The sequence below is a fragment of the Primulina eburnea genome, chromosome 15, assembly GCF_022965805.1.
Source record: "Primulina eburnea isolate SZY01 chromosome 15, ASM2296580v1, whole genome shotgun sequence".
Classification (NCBI taxonomy): Eukaryota; Viridiplantae; Streptophyta; class Magnoliopsida; order Lamiales; family Gesneriaceae; genus Primulina; species Primulina eburnea.
In genome coordinates this window covers 12,907,506-12,919,942 of record NC_133115.1, presented here as the reverse complement: position 1 = coordinate 12,919,942, position 12,437 = coordinate 12,907,506, and the positions used below count along the sequence as shown (strand labels likewise).

At 47.7% G+C, this 12,437-nt stretch overlaps 1 protein-coding gene across 1 annotated transcript; it reads right to left on the bottom strand.

Annotated features, from left to right (window-relative positions):
* Positions 1 to 9,918: 9,918 nt before the first annotated feature.
* LOC140815464 (uncharacterized) lies at positions 9,919 to 11,526 on the bottom strand. Its single transcript, XM_073174566.1, has one exon. The coding sequence runs from the start codon at positions 11,524 to 11,526 to the stop codon at positions 9,919 to 9,921; it is 1,608 nt and encodes a 535-aa protein (XP_073030667.1).
* Positions 11,527 to 12,437: the final 911 nt, after the last annotated feature.

The window sequence follows — 12,437 nt, the reverse complement described above, 5'->3', positions numbered from 1 at the left end:
TGATGTGATCCTGTTGAAATGGGTGAGCCGGGTAAGGAGCTCCAACGGATCAGATCAACAATTTATAATGTTTGGGAATTTTGAACAATGGCTTGAACAACACCTGCAAACAATAAAAAGAACTCGTGAATGGGCGCCGGAGGAGTTTCCGACGTAGCCACTCCGATGATAAAGTCAGCAGGTTGTATGATGATGAACTTCGAATAATATTTGAGGAAAAATACGTAGAATGCTTAAAGTTCAAAGGTTCTTTTTTTCTCAGCCTCTTTTAATGACATTAATACCTGCTATTTATAGGAGAGGAATGGGTAGTTACCTCGATTCCCGCGTCACCTACTAAGTTGGTTTACCACACTAGCTTCTGATGACTTCTCGGACACTCCAAACCCAAGTTGCTCTGGCGGATTAGATTGCCTGTAATGATTACACTCGAGTGTGGCTCATTTATCGAGGTAGCGCTATTCTCGAGGTTGCCCAAGTGGGTATCCAACCGAGAACATTACCTGGACAGGTGAGAAGCACCCGGCCAACTCTATGAGGACCCAGGCTACTGGTAAAGGACTGCGGATGAAGCCATCACACCCGGGAAGGGAAAACTTACCCGGGCATTCACAAAACTACCCGGTACCCCGGTTTGTACACATGGGTTTCAGATGAACAAACCCATATCCTTATAGGGGTATCACCACCCATCCCTAAAATAGTCGGGCTAGAGCTTGCCTCGCTGTCCCGATTCAATCTTTCCTGCTCTCTCCCGGATTGCAAGTGCGAATAAATACCGAGTGAGGGAACTTTCTAAGCGTCTTGCATCTCATACCCCCGACTCCTCAAAATCTGATAATTACTATTCTCGAGAGAATCGATCGAACACATCATTACGTATACATTAACGAGGATTTTACTGAAAATTACTCGCTTTCCAAGGTAATGATGAGTCTGTTCTCTCGATAACCGCACACGTCTCTTCACTTGTACGCACGATTTCCTAGGCGTCATATGATCGTCCGATTAGATTTGAATCGAGGTTGGAGATTAATTCTCTTCCCTATAAATAATGACCTTGCTTATTCTTCCGTATCATCAGTGCAATGGCATGTTCAAGCAATTCGAAAGTTCCGGATATGGCTGAAGAGCTCATGGCATCTGCAATAGAGAGAAGAAAAACGACTATGGAGGACGAAGTCTTTCACAAAATACTTCACTTCTGGGAAAAATTATACAAGCTGGAATCCTCTCAGTATGTAGAGGGGGTTCCTACTCCTGAGAACGTGGCTCTTATGCGGAAATATCGCCGACGCCTCGGTGTTGCGGAGTACGTGGACATTTTTACTCACCATGGTGTCTACGCACTAATGCTACAAAGGGAGCTGAAGATCCTGGAGGATATATCCGGGTCAGATAGCTTTGGCAAGACCGCTACCGGGAATCTCAGTGGCTGGTTACACAAATGGAAGATGTTTGTTGAAAAGGAACATCTTCGTGTACTCTCTGCTCACTTCTTTTAATTAATAAAATATCTTTTTCGCTCTGTTATTGCATGTATTTGGTAGAACGTCAAAACCAAATTAACAATAAGTAAATAACGAAGATTAACACGACTAATACTCCTCAGACCTAAAAACCAAATGCTTGAGTTTTTTGAAATCCCGCCCTATCAATCAATATGCCCGAGTCCCGAATTTGTAGTCCGGGAAAAGGAATAAGCCAGGACCAAGAATCCTCCGGTCTGCTGACGTGGTGTCATAATGATATGCGATTTATTAAATTCCTGCCAAACGAAAACGTTCTGTATTCCGGGGTACATCAGATTTGATGTTTTGTTAACCGTCAGACCCTTTCGTCTGCCCAGCGCAATTTACGAGGGGCATCCTGATCGTCTACCTGTCCAGATTCAATGGTTTCGATCAACTTTTGACTTTGAATAATAAAGGAGACACTTCGACTTGCTGAGGCTCTTGGACTTCCTTGCTTGCCTATAAATAAGAGGATACAAATGCAAAATGAACCTTAATCCAAAATGTCGAGCTCAAGTGGTTCCAGTGCCTGCAGCAGTACACATGTCCTGGTGACTCCGGAAATGCGTCCTCATGTGGAGGAGCTGAAGAGAAGAATTGAACAACGCATATGGGCGAAGTTCATGGCCGTGCGGGACAAGGTTTATGACCTGGACTATACCTACCGCAATCGTCTCGCCCCTACTCGAGTACAAAGAACAAGAGCAAGGAAGTATATCCGAGAGTTTGCAGTAAACCGGGTAACAGATCTGGTTGGTGATGAGGTTCTGCTGCACATGATGTTGTGGAAAGAATGGCGTGCTTTGGACAAGATAATGAAGGATGAATCCTTTGTCAACCTCCGTATTCACGAGTTAACTAATTGGATAACGGAGTGGCAGGATTCTGTATCTGATATAATGGATCCCATAACTCTTCGTCGTCATCGTATGTAATGGAAGTTTTATTGATTTTTCTTGCCTCGTTATTCTGTTGCAAACAAATCCTGTACAAATTAATGCGAACTGAAGTAACAGACGTACCATAAATTAGGATAACCCAATCTTTAAGACTGAAATTACACTTGTGACATATTTGGTGAAAATATGGTCCTCGGATCTGGTATCTCCTGCACTTAGAACATACTCCCGAGCTAGTCAAATCTTTGAATTTGTAACAACATACCAGGGTATCGAACTACCCGGTCCTAGAAATCACCATCCCTAGTCTTTAGGCTTCCCGAGCTACGAAACAAACCCACCGAGGCATTCAAAACCTCCCGGCCTATCCACACAACATCATAATGACACGTGTTACTCTATTCCAACGGTCAGTATTGTTTCGTATTCCGAGGAACAGTAGGCCTGACACTTTAATGATTGCGCGTGTCCCTTCACGTACTATCCGATTCCCGAGGGTTATCTCGACCACCTGTTTAGATGCAAATCAACGGTAGAGATCAAGCACCTCCCTTTATAAATAGTGGTGTACTCTTTTGCCAAAATCACTATTGAATTCAAATTTCAGAGGAACTTTCGCGCTTGGTTTTCTCTACTTCTTCGGCGTGTACAACCATTTTCCTCCGGCGACCTCCCCGCTGTCTCTCTTATTTACTCGTAAGTACTCTTCTTTTAAAATGTCTAATTCTACTTCTTCCACGTCGGGGGCCAACGCGCGAGGCTCGCCTAGCGACGAATCTGCTGCGTTACGCTCCGATGCTTCTCAATCTCCCCCACCCCGTCGCTCTATCACCCAACCCGCTAAGAAACCAGTAGCCTCTCCAATCGTACCATCTTCCTCTAAACCCCTCCCTCCTAGTCACTCCCGAGCTCTTGCCCAGAAGAAAGGTAAGGGTAAAGCTCGGGCCACGGGCCCTCCTCCCACCGAGGCCCTGGGAATTCCCTGGTTCTCCTCTTTGAGTAGCACCTTGCGCTCAGGGGCGGATGAGGAACTTAGGACCTTGGGTAACATTCCTTCCAATCTTTCTATCCTAATACCCGGGTCCTCTGACAGGGCAAAAAACCCCCCTCCAGGGTATACTACTTTCTTCCGGGACCAAATTAAGAATGGTCTTAGGTTTCCGATTCACCCCTTCTACATTGCAGTTGCCAAATTTTTTGGCGTACCAGTTAACCAATTCCACCCTAATTCTTTTAGAATAATGGCTGCCACTTATGTCCTCTTTAATATGAACAATTTTCTTATTAACCCCCTCATCCTTCACTATTACTTTTCTTGCCGTTTCGGGGACAATGCCTTTTCCCTGACTGCCCGGCACAATACTCGCTTCCTTGATGATATACCCTCTTCTCAAAAAGGGTGGAAAGGAAGATACTTTTTTATTCGACTCCCGGGAGATCTTCCCTGCTTGACCGGTTTTCTCTCCTCTCTGCCTACACAACCTTCCCTCCCCGGCACTTACAAATTCGAAGAACCCTTCATTGTGAGCCAAGATTTGGTGGAGGGGCGCAGATACTCATCTTCCACACTAATTTCTGATGATAATCTGACCGCGTATGGGTTGAGTCCCCGGGCTGAGGATCCCGAAGATCACATTATTGATGAGGTGGCAGGCTCGGGCTCTCAACCCGGTAATTCGCCCCTCTTTCCTGCCGCCTCCTTCCTTGTTCCCTCCTTGATTTATTTAACATTATTCCTTTTTGTCCAGACAATTCCGAGATGCAAGCAGCTTTTGCTAAAAGACGAGCAGCTGAGAAAATCGCCCGGGAACAGGAGCTTGCGGCGCGCCGTGCAGCCACCGAAGCAGAAAAGAAACGTGCTACCGAGGAGGTGTCTCGAGGAGTGGCAGTTACTGGGGAAGATCCTCCCCGGGAAGATACTTCTCGGGAAATGGATGAGACTGTAGAGGATGTTGAAGATCTCGCCCCTCTCAGTCAAAGAAAAAGAAAAGCCACGGCGGAGCCCGAGCTGGTTGTTCTGGAAAGCCCATCTGAGGGTGATCCCTGCACTTCCCCACCTGCACAGCCCCGGCCGCCCCCCCAAACTACTGGGGCCTCAACCTCCGAGCTCCCTTCCAACAATATTTTTTTCGAGGGAGCTACTGTTAGTGGTGCCAAACGCTTCAAGCAAATGCTCAGCCCCACTGAAGCAATATTTTTGAAGAGCATCCCTGCCACTAACAGATTTTTGGAAAGATCAAACCGGCTTCTCTCGGTAAGTTCTTCGTCTTACAGCTTAATATTGATACCAACCTATTTTTCCTGACTTTTGTCTCTATCCAGGCGGCTCAAATGATGGTCTCGGCCTTTGAGGAAGTGGTGGCAGTGGCCACCAGGACGAATAGACAGGCTAGGACGTCTCAAGAAGTTCATGACCAGCTCCGAGGGGAGATCGCCCGGGCCGAGAAGCTGCACGAGGAGAAAGTTGCCGGGCTCCTTGCTTCTTTGGAAAGAGCCAATCAACAATTGGCTTCAACTCAACGTGCTCGAGATGAGAGTTTTGCTCGAGAAGAAGCCTCTCAAAGGCAAATTGCTTTTCTGGAATCCCGAGCTCGATTTCTTGAAGAAGAAGCCACTCTTCAACAACACCGGGTTGTGGCTGCTGAAGATAAACTCAAGCTTTTCCAGCTCACTCATGAGGAATGGAAGACTGTCTTCCTCCGATCCTCGGATTTCCAACCGGCTGTTGAAGATAGATCGTATAACTACTTCAAAGTTGGCTTTGCGAAATGCCGGGAGCAATTTGAGGAGGAGGGCTTGATTCCGGCAGACAAGGAGGGCTTTCCAGACATAGATCGAGCCATTGACTCCCTTCCCAAGGATGATGATGCCGACAAGGAGACTAAAAAGGCTCCTGAAAAGACAGGAGAATAGTCTGCTGTAGTATTTTTAGTTTAAGATTGTTTCTTTAGATTTCCATACTTCCTTGTGTAATTCTTGCCCCCGGGCTTTGGCTATAAAAATCATTTTTCCTTGCGCAATATCTTGATCTCTAGCGGACCAAATATTTTATATTTGATAGGAAATTAAAGAACGCGAACCTTGCTAAATACGGAGTCTTGAGCCCGGGTGTAACTCCTTGGGCTTTTTAGAACCAAGGTACGGAGCTTTGGGCCGGGGAGCATGTCCCGGGACTTGGGAATGGTCGAGGTGTGTGGCCCCGAGCCAGGGTGTAGTGCCCTGGGCTTTTAAGAACCAAGGTGCGGAGCCTTGGGCCGGGGAGCATGTCCCGGGACTTGGGAATGGTCGAGGTGTGTGGCCCCGAGCCAGGGAGTAGTGCCCTGGGCTTTTAAGAACCAAGGTGCGGAGCCTTGGGCCGGGGAGCATGTCCTGGGACTTAGGAATGGTCGAGGTGTGTGGCCCCGAGCCAGGGTGTAGTGCCCTGGGCTTTTAAGAACCAAGGTGCGGAGCCTTGGGCCGGGGAGCATGTCCCGGGACTTGGGAATGGTCGAGGTGTGTTGCCCCGAGCCAGGGTGTAGTGCCCTGGGCTTTTAAGAACCAAGGTGCGGAGCCTTGGGCCGGGGAGCATGTCCCGGGACTTGAGAATGGTCGAGGTGTGTGGCCCCGAGCCAGGGTGTAGTGCCCTGGGCTTTTAAGAACCAAGGTGCGGAGCCTTGGGCCGGGGAGCATGTACCGGGACTTGGGAATGGTCGAGGTGTGTGGCCCCGAGCCAGGGTGTAGTGCCTTGGGCTTTTAAGAACCAAGGTGCGGAGCCTTGGGCCGGGGAGCATGTCCCGGGACTTGGGAATGGTCGAGGTGTGTTGCCCCGAGCCAGGGTGTAGTGCCCTTGGCTTTTAAGAACCAAGGTGCGGAGCCTTGGGCCGGGGAGCATGTCCCGGGACTTGGGAATGGTCGAGGTGTGTGGCCCCGAGCCAGGGTGTAGTGCCCTGGGCTTTTTCTTCCGGAATGTGGGAGATAATAACACAACACTTCTGAGAAAAACAAATATTTCATTTACGTCTTTTGGCGAATAGATTACATCTGTCAAGTATAAAATTGCTTTAAATTAAATACATTCCAAGGTCTTTTGAGAGGGCGTCCTTGTGCATCCTCTAGATAAAAAGATCCGGAGCTGACTCTCCGAGTGATTTTGTAAGGCCCTTCCCATTTTGCCTCTAATTTTCCCACCTCTCCTGCTGGATTGACCTTTTTCATGACTAAGTCTCCAATTTGAAAGTCTCGGATTCGGACCTTCTTATTGTAAGATTTCATCACTCGATCTCTGTATGCTTCCATGCGGATAAATGCCCGGTCTCTCTTTTCCTCGACTAAATCCAACTCCCTGGCTCTGCTTTCATCATTATCGTGTGGGTAAGATTCTACCCGAGGAGAAGTCTCTCCAATCTCAACTGGGAGAACTGCTTCAGAGCCATATACGAGGCTGAAAGGGGTTTCTTGAGTCGGTATCCGCAGAGTAGTCCTGTAGGCCCAAAGAACACTAGGTAATTCTTCAACCCAATCCTTCCCCTTACCCTAAAGTCTCGTCTTCAACGCCTGTACAATGATCCTATTGACAACCTCTGTTTGGCCATTTGCTTGAGGATAAGCCACAGAGGTGAAGGATTGAGTGATCTTCATTTCTTGGCACCATGCAACAATTCCTTTGCCTTGAAATTGTCTGCCATTATCTGAGATTAATCTCCGGGGCACTCCAAATCGGCATACAATATTTTTCCACAGGAATTTCAGTACCTCCGTTTCAGTAATTCTTGCCCAAGGCTCAGCTTCCACCCACTTGGAAAAGTAATCGACTGCTACTAACAAAAATTTCTTCTGAGCTCGGGCAAGCGGGAAAGGACCTACAATGTCCATGCCCCATTGATCAAAAGGGCAGGATGCCCAAATAGGCTTCATAAGAGCAGCCGGGCTGTGTTTGAAATTTGCATGATGTTGACAGCCTTCGCAGGTTTGAACCACCCGAGATGCATCCTGACCAAGGGTTGGCCACCAAAATCCTGCAAGCATGGTTTTTCGAGCTAGAGACATTCCTCCGAGGTGCTCCGCGCAACATCCTTCATGAATTTCCCGGAGTACATAATCTACCTCCTTTTTAGGCAAGCATTTTAAAAGAGGCCCCTGAAATGATCTTTTATAAAAGATTGCGTTTAAGAGCACAAACCTGGGAGCTTGTCTCTTGATCTTCTGAGCTTGACCTCTGTCCTCGGGTAGTGCACCCTTTTCAATAAATCTGATTAAGGGCGTCATCCAGGAGCTTTCTGGATCGGGTGTTCCTTCTTCGTCCATCGAGAGGATCAAGCGGGAGACATGCAATACCTCCCGGGTGCTTACTTCACTTAGGGATGCTGCCATTTTTGCCAGAATATCTGCCTCGTCGTTTTCTTCTCGGGGGATTTGCTCGATACTCCAATCCGAAAAGCCTTCTGCTCGAGCTCTGATAAGTTGTAGATATTTCAGCATCCTATCATCTTTAGCTTCATACACACCCTTTATCTGCTGTGTTACGAGTTGTGAATCAGAATATATAATTATTCGGGAAGCCCCGACTTCCCGAGCAGCTCGTATTCCAGCTAGCACAGCCTCATACTCGGCCTCATTATTAGTTACACGTGAATCAATCCTTATTGCCAATTTGATTTTTTCTCCCGGGGGATATATCATCACGACTCCTACTCCGCACCCCGCAAGGCTAGACGCCTCATCTACAAAAACTCTCCACACTTCTTCTCTGCTAGGCTGGATCATCTCAGATAAAAAGTCTGATAAAGCTTGGGCCTTGATAGCCACTCGTGGTTTGTATTCGATATCGTACTCCCCCAATTCCACCGTCCACTTAATCATTCGCCCGGATACCTCCGCATGGGTCATGATTCTACCCAGAGGGCTGTTGGTAAGAACCACTACTTGATGCGATAAGAAGTAAGGTCTTAGCTTCCGAGCAGTCACGATCAAAGCCAATGCAATCTTCTCCACCTCTGTATATCGGAGTTCGGGCCCTCTTAGAGCGTGGCTGACATAATAGACAGGCTTCTGATCAGAGCCTTCTTCTTTGATCAACACTGAACTGACAGCATGCTCTGTAGAGGATAAATACAGGAATAATCGCTCCCCGGGCTCGGGCTTTACTAATACCGGGAGCTCTGCAAGATGGGCTTTCAAGTCCTGGAAGGCTTGTTCACATTTATCGTCCCATCCGAAGTGCTTGGCCTTTCTCAAGACTTGAAAGAAAGGATAACTTATGTGTGCTGATCGGGATATAAATCGAGAAAGGGAAGCAATCCTTCCTGTCAGCTTTTGCACCTCTTTTACAGACTGGGGAGAGGGCATACACAAGACAGACTTTACCTTCTCCGGGTTTACCTCAATTCCCCGATCTGTTACCATGAATCCCAGAAATTTGCCACTTTTTACGCCAAAAATACATTTGGCCGGGTTAAGCTTGATCCCATGTTGCATGAGGGTGGCAAAAGTTTCCTGTAGATCATCAATAAAAGTAGTGACCTCCCGGGTCTTGCTTAAGATATCATCCATATATACCTCCACGTTCCGCCCCAGCTGTTTCTCGAACACTTTGTCCATAAGACGCTGATAAGTAGCCCCTGCATTCTTCAACCCGAAAGGCATTACAATATAACAAAATGTACCTCCCGAGGTGACGAAGCTAGCTTTATCTTGATCTTTTTTGGCCAAGGGAATCTGATGATACCCCTGGTATGCATCCATAAAGCTCAACAGCTCATAGCCCGAGGTGGAATCTACCAGCTGGTCAATCCGGGGCAGCGGATAATGATCTTTGGGGCACGCTTTGTTTAGATCGCGGAAGTCTACGCACATGCGCCATTTGCCAGTGGATTTAGGTACTAAAACCACATTGGAAAGCCAAGTAGGGAATTGAATTTCCCGAATATGCCCCGCCTTCAGGAGCTCCTTGACTTGTTCTGCTATGACTTTGTCCTTTTCAGGACCAAAGTGCCTCTTTTTCTGCTTCACGGGGTGAGACCCCGGGAGGATGTTTAAATGATGCTCCAATATAAAGGGGGAAATCCCCGTAAGTTCCTGCTGGGACCAGGCAAACACATGGATGTTAGTTTTTAAACATTTAATTAAACTTACCCGGGTGGTCGTGCTGAGATCCCGAGCCACCCGGATCTGCTGTCCTGGCCCAATCTCCACCTCCTCCTGTTCTTCCTCGGCCACAAAGTGTATCTCCCCTTCCTCCACTATCCTTCCTCATGTCTCACCTATCTTAGCCCTCTTCCCCTCCTTCTTGGATCTGTTCTGATCCGCCCGGACCGCTTCTACATAACACTTTCTAGAGGAGGGTTGATCTCCCCGGACTTCTCCTACCCTTGCTCCCACAGGAAATTTTATTTTCTGGTGGTAGATAGACGCTACAGCCCTTAACTCATTCATGGCCGGCCTCCCAAGGATGATGTTATACGATGAGGGGGAGTCCACCATAGTGAAGGAAGTCATCACTGTTCTCTTGAGATCGTGAGAGCCCAGGGTCAGAGGTAAAATAATCTCCCCTTCCGGATAAACCACGTGCCAGGCGAAGCCAAAAAAGCAGTTTCCACTGTTTCAAGGTGATAGCCCTGTAAATCCATCTGCTCAAAGGCATCTTTGAAAATTACATTCACAGAACTGCCTGAATCCACGAAAACCCGCAGAATGTCATAATTCGCCACTCGGGCTTGGATCACCAAGGCATCGTTGTGGGGTAGATTCACCCCTCTTAGATCCTCCGGGCCGAAACTGATGATTGCTTCACTCTTCCTCGATCCTTCCACCTCCAAACACTCTCTCCTACTCCTTGACTTCCTCGCTCGATTGGAGTCTCCATCAGTAGAGCCTCCGGATATCATTTTAATCGTCCCTACAACCGGGGGTGACTTCTTTCTTTGCTCGGGTTCAGGCCCCCTCCTCCTTCCGGGTTCGATTCTAGGATTGTTTCTCACACCCCCTCCCCGGGAACTAGATCCGGGCTGCCGGGATGTCCATGGTGGCACCCTAGACATCTGGGTATTGATAATGGGCCTTGGGAGGGAAGGCGCAACATAATTTCCCTTCAGAACTTTGCAATCCTCAGTGTTATGGTAGCCTAACTTGTGAAGCGCACAAAATCCCTTTTTCTCTGGCCGGGCCAGTTGATGATCCGGGGCTAAATCCTTACTACATTCCTGCACCTCCCTCTCTTGGGCAATCTTCAGAGGCACATGATGAGAGAAATGCCCTGAATTGCCCCTCTTTTGTCCCCTCTTCTCGGGCTTAGATACCCGGTCTCCTTTTTCTTTCCTCACCGCTTCCCTCTTTTGTTTCTGGGCTTCCTCCATATTTATGTACTTCTCTGCCCTGGATAACAGGTCCTCAAAATCCCCGGGCACCTTTTTGGTTAGTGATTTGAAGAATTCACCCTCTCTCAAACCCTGGGTGAAGGTAGTAGTCTTGGTCTCGGTGGCATAAGACGGGACGTCCAGAGCCACTCTGTTGAATCTTCTGATGTAAGCCCGCAAACTCTCCTCAGGGCTCTGCTTTACCTCAAAAAGACTGAAGGCGGTCCTTTTGTATTTCTTACTACTACTAAAGTGGTGTAGGAATACCTTTTGGAAATATCGGAACGAATGCACGCTTTGGGGGGACAAACCTTCAAACCACCTTTGAGCGGAATCCACCAAAGTGGTCAAGAACACTTTGCACTTGATTCTATCAGTATAGCAGTGTAACATGGCCATGTTCTCGAATATGGCTAAATGCTCCTCCGGGTCCGCATTGCCATCATAATCTTTTATTTTGGCAGACTTGAAGTTTCCAGGAAGAGGTTCCCGAACAATGATATCGGCAAATGGACATCCCTTTGACGCGGCTCGGGCAGAGCTGCGACTTTCCAGCTGTCCTTCTAGGACCTTCATTTTCTGCTTTAAATCTTTCAACTCCTCTGCTGTAGTCGGAGCCTTCGACCCGGCACTATAATCTACATTCTCTTCACTCCCTTCCTCCTCCTCCTTTCGCCCATGTTCCTGTTCTTGCTCCTGCTCTTGCTCCTGCTCCTGATCTGGTGGTGTGTTACGTCGAGAAACTTCTTTCCGGGCCATAGCATGAACCATTGCATCAGCCATCATTTTTTTTAATTCCTCTCGGGTCATGGTTACGAGATTCTGGTCGGTATTATTAACGTTTACTTGTCTTGAAGATTGTCCCCCGTCCGCCTGGGCCCGGGAGTTATCTTGGTCTGTTCTTCTGGTACGAGCCATATCAACGCCTCGAGCTCAATATAATTTCCCACAGACGGCGCCAATGATGTGATCCTGTTGAAATGGGTGAGCCGGGTAAGGAGCTCCAACTGATCAGATCAACAATTTATAATGTTTGGGAATTTTGAACGAAGACAATGGCTTGAACAACACCTGCAAACAATAAAAAGAACTCGTGAATGGGCGCCGGAGGAGTTTCCGACGTAGCCACTCCGATGATAAAATCAGCAGGTTGTATGATGATGAACTTCGAACAATATTTGAGGAAAAATATGTAGAATGCTTAAAGTTCAAAGGTTCTTTTTTTCTCAGCCTCCTTTAATGACATTAATACCTGCTATTTATAGGAGAGGAATGGGTAGTTACCTCGATTCCCGCGTCACCTACTAAGTCGGTTTACCATACCAGCTTCTGATGACTTCTCGGACACTCCAAACCCAAGTTGCTCTGGCGGATTAGATTGCCTGTAATGATTACACTCGAGTGTGGCTCATTTATCGAGGTAGCGCTATTCTCGAGGTTGCCCAAGTGGGTATCCAACCGAGAACATTACCTGGACAGGTGAGAAGCACCCGGCCAACTCTATGAGGACCCAGGCTACTGGTAAAGGACTGCGGATGAAGCCATCACACCCGGGAAGGGAAAACTTACCCGGACATTCACAAAACTACCCGGTACCCCGGTTTGTACACATGGGTTTCAGATGAACAAACCCATATCCTTATAGGGGTATCATATAACTTGTGGAAAAAACGAGAAGTGAGAAATCTCGTTTT